The sequence below is a fragment of the Benincasa hispida genome, chromosome 1 (assembly GCF_027475165.1).
Source record: "Benincasa hispida cultivar pf3 chromosome 1, pf3_genome.v1.1, whole genome shotgun sequence".
NCBI lineage: Eukaryota > Viridiplantae > Streptophyta > Magnoliopsida > Cucurbitales > Cucurbitaceae > Benincasa > Benincasa hispida.
Window position 1 is genome coordinate 34,662,746 of NC_143478.1, and position 8,915 is coordinate 34,671,660.

General features: G+C 32.0%; 1 protein-coding gene across 3 annotated transcripts; it reads right to left on the minus strand.

The window, feature by feature from the left end:
* Positions 1-212: 212 nt before the first annotated feature.
* On the minus strand, positions 213-3,213 carry LOC120067383 (serine/arginine repetitive matrix protein). 3 transcript variants are annotated; one of them, XM_039018971.2, is made up of 3 exons: positions 1,844-3,213; positions 792-1,183; positions 213-646 (listed from the first exon to the last, which is right to left on the minus strand). In XM_039018971.2, exons 1-2 carry the CDS (start codon positions 2,813-2,815, stop codon positions 797-799), a joined length of 1,359 nt encoding a protein of 452 aa, XP_038874899.1. In that variant the 5' UTR covers positions 2,816-3,213; the 3' UTR covers positions 213-646; positions 792-796. The 3 variants fall into 3 exon arrangements, with proteins under 3 accessions (XP_038874899.1, XP_038874965.1, XP_038874933.1); XM_039019037.2 differs by having other exon boundaries at positions 213-641; positions 1,844-2,986; XM_039019005.2 differs by having other exon boundaries at positions 213-1,183; positions 1,844-3,133.
* Positions 3,214-8,915: the final 5,702 nt, after the last annotated feature.

Consider the following 8,915-nt stretch of genomic DNA (forward strand, 5'->3'; position numbering starts at 1 on the left):
GAGTCAATATGGGCTACTGAATTCAAATAAAATAAAATAAAGGGGATGAAAGACATTTTTTTTTTCAGCAGTATTATCTTTCTCTTAAAGTGACTAAACAAGAGTCAAAATCAAGGCCTATTTTTAAAGCATTTTGGAAATAAGAATTTTGACATATAATGACTAAATAAAACTAATTCTAAAAACTAGAGAATTTAAAATATACTTATCCAAAGAAAAAAATAGTTGAACTTGATATGATTAATTAATTTGTGAAAAAAATAAAATAAACTTTTCTATTAGAAATAAATAGCTCTCATTTTGCTAATCTTATTCTCTTGTACCAAATACAATTGATCTTAGTTCCAGATGTCACATTTCAGTGTTCACTTTTCCCTTTTTGATGAATAGCAGAGGATCAATAGGCCCAGTCTCCTATGCAACGACCTGCTCAAATTTTGAAGTGAACTTTTTGTAGGTTCAAATAGAGAATGAGGGCATTTTCTCTTTGTTTGGTGGTGAAAAGTGACAAAAGTTCTATATTTTGTTCTCCTCAAAGCTCATTCAAATGTCTGTCCCTCACTTTTTACTGTACTTTTTACTTTCTCCAATAAAGTAAGGTTCATTTGGACTCCAATCCAGTTCCATTGAGTCTTGGGTAGCTGCACTGCAAATTTAGCTTATTAGAGACAAAATACTCCAAAAATAGCTGGTTTCTTCTTTCTTTCTTTCTTTCTTTCTTTTTTTTTTCCCTAAAAAAAGAGGCAACCTATGCAAATTTCCCATAATATGGTGTGTTTATAAGCCCTCACCAATTTTAGTGCACATTAGAAGCAACAGCTCTAGCCCAAAACCTGATTTGTTGTTTCATGTCTTCTGCAGGTTTTCTAGTGTCCCATTTTGGAATTGGAGGAAGGAGATGAGTTTGAAGCATCCAAGCCTCAGAAAGATAAGGCCTTCTAGTTCTCTCACTCTCCAATTCTTCCTCCTTTTTCTCTCTTAAGCCTGGAATTATGTCAACCACTGTTGGGTTTATATCTTTTTTGTCAAATGTGAATCCCAAGTCCTTGAAACCTTGCAGTTCTTCTGATTCAAGTTCACTTTGGCTTCTTCTCCTCCTCATTTGGATGAGAAATTGGTGCCATATTTCGTCATTGCTTGTCGGGATTCGACACATCGGGAGGCTGAAGTTCTTTTCAAGAATCTGTGATTGATGAGCACACCAAATGTTATTAAGAAAAGCATAGAACAGATGGAGTTTATTCTAGTCGTTCTGTCCTTTTAAAGACAGTGTTGTGTTAACTCATTTAAGACCTTCAACATTCTGTAGTTTCTTCACACAAGAATCCAATTGGTTTTACTAATTTGCTAAATGGCTATTCACTTTTGAACCAACAAGTATTTAAGCTATTAAGTAAAACCAGTTCTTTTGATAAGTGGAATGCCGAAGGTTCCACTCCTTACTATGCTGATGTTCTATCTTAATAATTTTCGAGAAACTTCAATTATTTAACACCAACTTCAGGTGATAATGAAGGTTTTAAGTAATTACATTTCAACTTGAATCTAGGACTTTGGAGGGTCACTCTCAGCAGCCCAAGCCTTATCACCGGACCACCATGAATGTCATCTTTCCACAATCACATCAAGACTCAAACATTAGCATACAGCTCGACATATGGATTCATTGCAAATATTTGAACTATCTTCAAGCTAATTTAATCTTTTCATTATATTCTGACTTAAAAACTATTCGACAAAAGTTTGATATGTTTACTCTTAACCACAAACGAGCTCGAATATCATTCAAGCACACAGGAAGATGTTACGAGACAGTTGAAACAGAACAATATTTTTGCAATACCTCTTGTCTTGTGGGAAAGAATTCAGAAGGGTTTGGTTGAATAGAGTTTCTGATTCTAGCAGCAGCTTCCTTTTCTCCAAATTCCTTTTCCCTCCCTATACACGGTGGCAAAGATGGTGTTCTTAGCAGATTACCATTCCGTGGTTTCCTCGCTGATTTGCTCCTCCGAGTGCTGCCACTCTCTTTGCTGCGAGTTCCATCTTCTTTCCTCTCTACATAAGGTGGCTTCGCTGGTTTTTGAAGCAAACCATGCTCTATTAATGGCTTGGAACCATTCCCTTTCTCTCGAATAACTTGTTCTCGTTCCACAGGGGATGGCAACGATGGCATTCGGAGCAGACTCCTACGTTTACCGCTACCATTTCCTGGTGAAACATCCATATCCAAAGTAGATAAGCAGACATTATCAGCAGGACGTTCTGCAAACACACCATGCTCAGATAATGGCCTAGCATCATTTCCTTTCTCTTGAATTCCTTCCTCTCGGTCCACACGGGATGGTAACGACGGTGTTCGGAGGAGATTCCTACATTTACCACCACCATTTCCGATGGAAACATCCATATCCAAAGCAGACGAGGAAACATTATCAACGGGGATTCCAACAAGCACACCATGCTCCACCAATGGCCTAGAACAATTTTCTTTCTCTCGAATTCCTTCTCCTCGATCCATACGGGACGGTAACGAAGGCGTTCGAAGCAGATTCCGACGTATACCACCGCCATTCCCCAGAGAAACACACCCATCTAACTGAGATGAGCAGAGATTAGCTGGAGGACTTTCAACAAACACCTGGTGGGCAACTTTAGAAAGACAAGGATCAGAGCGGGAGATCAACATCCTGGGGCTCCTCCTAACAAGCAGATTATCAAAGAACCAAAAAAGCTCTAAAAGATCGAAAGCTTCATCAATGAGCGGCTCATCCCTTGAAGGAGAAGATTGATGAAGAGAGGCATTGATTGGGTCCATATGGATGGTGGGCACTGCAAAGTTTGACCAAAAGAGAAAGAAAGAGAGAGTTTTTGAGGAAATGGGTACCTGAAAAATGGAGTGGCCATCAAGATTTCTTCTGAAAATGCCATTATATGATTAGGATGAGCAGAAGAGGAGAAGGCCATGTGAGATTATGTAACATGCGCTGTCTTTTGATCTCCAGCCACAATATATATTATATATTGTGTGTTGTAAACAGTATTTTGTGTTGGTGGAAGGAATATTTTTTTGCTTTAGTTTTCACTTCATGACAAACATAGCTAATAAAGACATGTTTGTCATATTTCTCTACTTGTATTGGTTGTATGTCACTCTTTAACTCTCAAAACATTGGCTTCATTCTAACATTAACCTTCAATTGTAGTCTAATTTTCGACTTTCGGTTTATTTGATATCTAAACTTTATAAAATGTTTAACGAGCATCTTAACTTTTATTTTTGTATTAAATATATTTTTAAACATTAAAATGTGTATAACCGAGTCTTTAAATTTTTAATTTTATATTTGGTAAGTTCTTGACCTATAGAAGTTCAACTCGACACAAAATTTTAAGTTTAAGTTTAAGATTTCATTGGCTATGAAATTCATTTTCATACCTAAGGGCAAATTGCAAACAACATTCCTAAAATAAAATATGGTGGTAGTTGCACTTACACTCTCACTTCAAACTTTTAATAGTAAAAATTGGACCCTCAAACTTATACGATTGTTATGATTTCTACAATTACGTAGGTTTACACATCCAGTTTTAACACTTCTACATGTTTGAGGGGTTGGGTTTTTACCATGGTAAAATTGATGATATAATTGCAACTACCACCAGACTTTAATGTTGGTTTTTGCAGTTTGCCCTATTTTCAATATTTAACAACCTATGGAAAAAAAATTTAAAAGATCAAAAGATTTATTTGATATTTTCTAAAACTTATAAATCAAATAGGCATAACTTGAAAGTTCATGAAGTACACTTATAATTTTACCAAAAATTGAAGTCAAGTTGATCTCTCTCAAATCATGATACACTTCACAAACTAAATATAAAATGAATAAAAGTATAATTATATACATTTGAACCTCCAATCTCAATAGAAGTAATACCGTGAATTACTACTGATATTCAACTAAATCAAATACACTGAATGGTATAACTCTAACCAAAAATTTAAAATATAGAAAAAAATGGTATGGTTTAGAATGAGTTTCTAAATGCGCGTATATATATATATATATTACTTAAAAATGTTTTTTAACCCATAAAATGTTATTCTAGATATGCCCTTGTTTTTTTTCAAACTAGATCATGACATCCCCAAACAACCCTCTATTGTTTAAGCAAAAACATATTATAATCAAACATTTTCTTCACGATTTTCTATATCCAATGATTAAGTATTATTACTACATATTTCTCCTATTCGATAAAAGAAAAAAAGAAAAAAAGAAAAAAAAAAAGAAAAAAAAAATCTATTCACATTTTTCAAAGACACGTCCATATTTCTATGGTCAATGGGTGAAGATGAAGAGAGAATATTATTGACCTATGTATATCACATTCGAGGTTTAAAATATACAAAAATGTTTGATATCTTAATTTTACCAAAATATCAATAAAATATTGATATTAATAAATATTTTTGAAAAAAATATAAAATTTAAAAGTTTAAAAATCCTTTTAAGAAAGCGGATAGGTCTATTATTTATATTATATTTGCTTTAGATACATTTTGTTACTTATATTTTATGTTTCATAAATATTTTTTCATAATATAATCGAAATATCGATTCACCTCTAATGTTGATGTTGAATTTATAAAAATGTAGAAATATGGAACGAAATTTTGATATGTTGACAAAAATTTAATACTAAATATATATAATTATTATATTCAATATTTTATAATATAATATCTAATATAGAGAAAAATAATAATAATTATTATAAAAAAGGTAGCGGTGAAGGCCTACAACCATAGAAGGCAAGAAGACAGGTTAATTACAGCACACTCCCATGTGAGGCCTCCTCTCAATATGCAAACAAGCTTATCCATATTAATATTTTTCTACACTATTTGTGTGACAGCTACATTTTCTTTTTCATACCATTGAAAAAATAAAAATTTGATTTTCACTCCAGGTTAAATTACCTATTTAGTCTCTAAATTTCATGTTTATGTCTAATTTTATTGAATTAATGTTAAATAGATCTTCGAACTTTTAATTGTTTTGTATAATAAACCCTATGTATTTATCACTTTTTAAAGAACAATAACATAATATGACAATTATCAAGATGAGTGTAAAATAAAATCATTAATGACTATCACTTATAGAAGGTTAAATTACCTATTTAGTCTCTAAATTTCATGTTTATGTCTAATTTTATTGAATTAATGTTAAATAGATCTTCGAACTTTTAATTGTTTTGTATAATAAACCCTATGTATTTATCACTTTTTAAAGAACAATAACATAATATGACAATTATCAAGATGAGTGTAATCTATCATTAATGACTATCACTTATAGAATTGAATCATGATATGTATAATTGATCACTAATAGACCATTTATATCTAATTCAAGCCTTTCATTGTTAGACTTCCTTCAAGATGTGAGTAATCTATTAGTGATAGAATCTTATCATTGATTAGTTATATGCAAAATGGTTTCTATGACAAGTCAGTGATACATTTTTATGGCAAGTCAGCTACATGAACAAGAGATACACAAGGGATGATACATTATTAGTTATGTGATCAACTAACACAAGAGATAAAAAGTCTATCAATGGTAGAATTCTATCGCTAGTAGAAGTCTATTAGTAATAAAAACATTACTGATCAACTTCTTTTAGTGATAGAAATATATCACTGGTACATTTCCACTGGTATAAAAGTCTATCACTAATAAAACTTTATCATTGTAAAACAATTTACACGGTGAATTTAAATGATGAGCAATTTAGTAATTCTAAAATTTTTGAAAAGTGACATTGCTATATTTACAAATTATTTTAAATTTCGCTAGATTTATCATATTTTTATCTTATTTTACTATCTATACAAGTATATATATATATATATATTTAAATTAATAGATCTCTTAGACATAAAAATGCTCTAGTTGTAATTACCTTAAAAATTATAATGTCAATTGTGATTATCTTTATGAAAAATACATATTTGCAGATATTTTAGAAAATATAAGTACACTCAAAATTGAGAAATGGTAAGGAATGATTAAAATTAAAGATTCATTTGGAAAGATGTCTGTTTTTGAGTTTGAATGAAAAATGACTATACCCTTACATAAGATTTTAGAGCCTTTTTATCTCCTATTTTTCGGCTATATTTTAAAATGGCCGTATATATTGTTGAAGATCTTATTTTCAAATTAGTTTTTGAAACTGAACATCATGTCATTTTAATTGATTATCAAGTCTTATTTTAGGAAATTTTTACCTATAGAAAAAATATCAAATTATTTATAGGAATAGTAAAAGAAATACTGATAGACAGAAATAGACTTCTATAAGTTTTTATCGCTGATAAATTTCTATTAGCCTCTATAAAAAAAGATTAAAATTTTATTATTATGTATAAATAGTTTACCTTATTTTTCTACTTTTGAAAATCCTTCTTTTATTTTTAATAGATCTAAATCTTGTATAGTCTTTTTTACCGTTACGTTTGAGTTTGTTTGGCTATGCAATCTTCATCACTCTTTTGCCATTCTTTTTCTCCATTTTACTAGTTAAGAACTAATAACAACAATAAACAATAAAAAAACACACACACAAAAGAGCAGATTTAGTATGGATCTAGGGAGATTCGTCTAGGGTGGTTTAAACCCCCTCAACTTTATGCTCTTTATATAATATATATATATATATATATATAAAATTGGTATATTATCAAAATTATTAGTCACCCCAATAGTAAATCTACTTATTAGTTTCATGCGGATCTAGGTTCAAGCCTCAATTAATCGGCTAAAACGGGTGAATTGGAAAAATTGGAAGCCTCTATAAGAATATTGGTTTTTATTTTATTTTATTTTTATTTTTAAATTTTGAAGTCGCAGAACATAATCAATGTGGAAGTGCTTGCTTATAGTTGGCAGCTTTATTAAAGATTGAGATGAAACAAAGCAAAGTCAGTTCCAATAGAAGGCTCAATGAGGAAGATGGTGGACAATTTGAGGTGGGAAATTGGGAATCATGTATTACTAGATTCAAGTGTGGGAAATATGGCGATAGTGTATTCCTATTTTTCTAGAAGGTTTGATTTTATTTTTTTTCAATTACATTTAGACTTAGTTTAGATGTTTATCTTCCAAGACTATGTTCATTTTGACCTCCTTATTAAGTACATCACATCCTAATTTAAAAAAAAGATAAGGAGGTATCTACTGTAAGTTAACTATATTGCGAGCAATGTTATAGCATTCCACAAGACAATTATCAAATATGCAGAATATATAAAATAACACCAGAAGTTGGTAACCTAGTTCGGTGTAAATCACCTACATCTAGGGGATAGCGCGTCCAGGAAAGATAACTTTACTAATATCAATAATAAGCAATTAAAATGTAGTATTTATTTGTAATAGATGCACGATTACAGTGACTTTCGTGCAACTTTATCACTCAACTAATAACCTAGGCCCCCTAGGTGTGAGACTCCTTTTCATGATGTCTTAGGCTCCCCCTAAGTTGTATTATTAGTGAATTAAATCTTAGTTTCCCCAAAAGATCAAGACTCCCTCTCTGTAAGACTTGAGCTCCCCTCAAGTCGTGAGACTCTTTCCCACTCGTATTGTATCTTTCCTTCTAAGAACAAAGTCCCATTTGTTCGAATGGCTTAGACTCCCCTTAAACTTGAGAATCCCTTTTCAAAAGGATCTTTTTACCCTCAATGTAAGGAACACTAAGTTGTTTTCCAAACACGAGCTTCACACAAAATAAAATGACCAATCTTTTTCGAAAGACTAAAATCCCTTTAAATATGTACAATGGAAACACAAAGGGCAACCCTAACTTCCATAGCAATCGTGAGCTAAAAAGGAAACACAAAGGGCAACCCTAACTTTCATAACAATCATGAGCTAAAAAGGAAACTCGACTCTATCAATATGTTGCAATGTTGATTGAATATACACTTAGTTGTTTTTCAAACACGAGCTTCACACAAAATAAAACGACCAATCTTTTCCGAAAGACTAAAAGCCCTTTAAATATGTACAATGAAACACAAAGGGCAACCCTTGTTGGGTTTTATGTCCTAAAACTCGTGGTTTGTAAATAATAAAACTTATTCTAAAAATTCAATAAGTTGTTATTGAATATATGAATTGTTTATTTCATTTTAGATATAAATTCAATAAATTAAAAGATCCATGACTATTACATGAATACTTGAACTTTATGTGGAGACATAAAAGTGGACCAGGTTCGAGTAAATAGTCAAAATGAGCTATAGTATATGAATGAGATTGGATGCCTTATTCTGGTAACATTATTGGACGCGACCCACTCCGTAGTTGTTACAAGGAGTTGCAAAGTGCTACAGACGATGTGATCCTAATTCGTACATGTCATGACATGAGGAGTGGGTGCGTTTTGTGCAATGGGTTTGTACAAGATCGGATCATGAAATTAGTCACTCTTACTTTATAACGCTGTTTACTGTTTAAGACTAATTATTTCAAACTGATGACCTACATAAGTTTACCTTAATCCTGAGCTAACTATGAACTCCTGTTTATTCGGGATTATCCTTAAATTTGCATAGATGAGGGTTGACTCAATAACACCGGCTCAATAAACCTCCATTTCAGGGGTAAAACCGGGTAGATAGCTGGGGACATAGGGTGCAAGATGGAATTCATTCCTACTCGCTCTCAGGGATAGTAGAGAGGTTGTTCCCTTAAGTGCTGACTCCAGGTCTTGAACAAGGGGCCCCACCCTCTCATTGGCCCAAGAGAGACTCAGTTTGATGATTGGATCGCAAACCAATTGTTCATTAGAGGATCGGTGGGACTTAAGGAACAAGAGGTAATCTCGGGGTTAAACAG

Excerpts from the sequence above, each read along its gene's own strand:
- LOC120067383 (XM_039018971.2), bottom strand. The coding sequence starts at position 2,815 with ATGGACCCAATCAATGCCTCTCTTCATCAATCTTCTCCTTCAAGGGAT. Across the intron at positions 1,184-1,843 it reads TCTTTCCCACAAGACAAGAG|ATTCTTGAAAAGAACTTCAG; the intron begins GTATTGCAAAAA and ends CATCAATCACAG.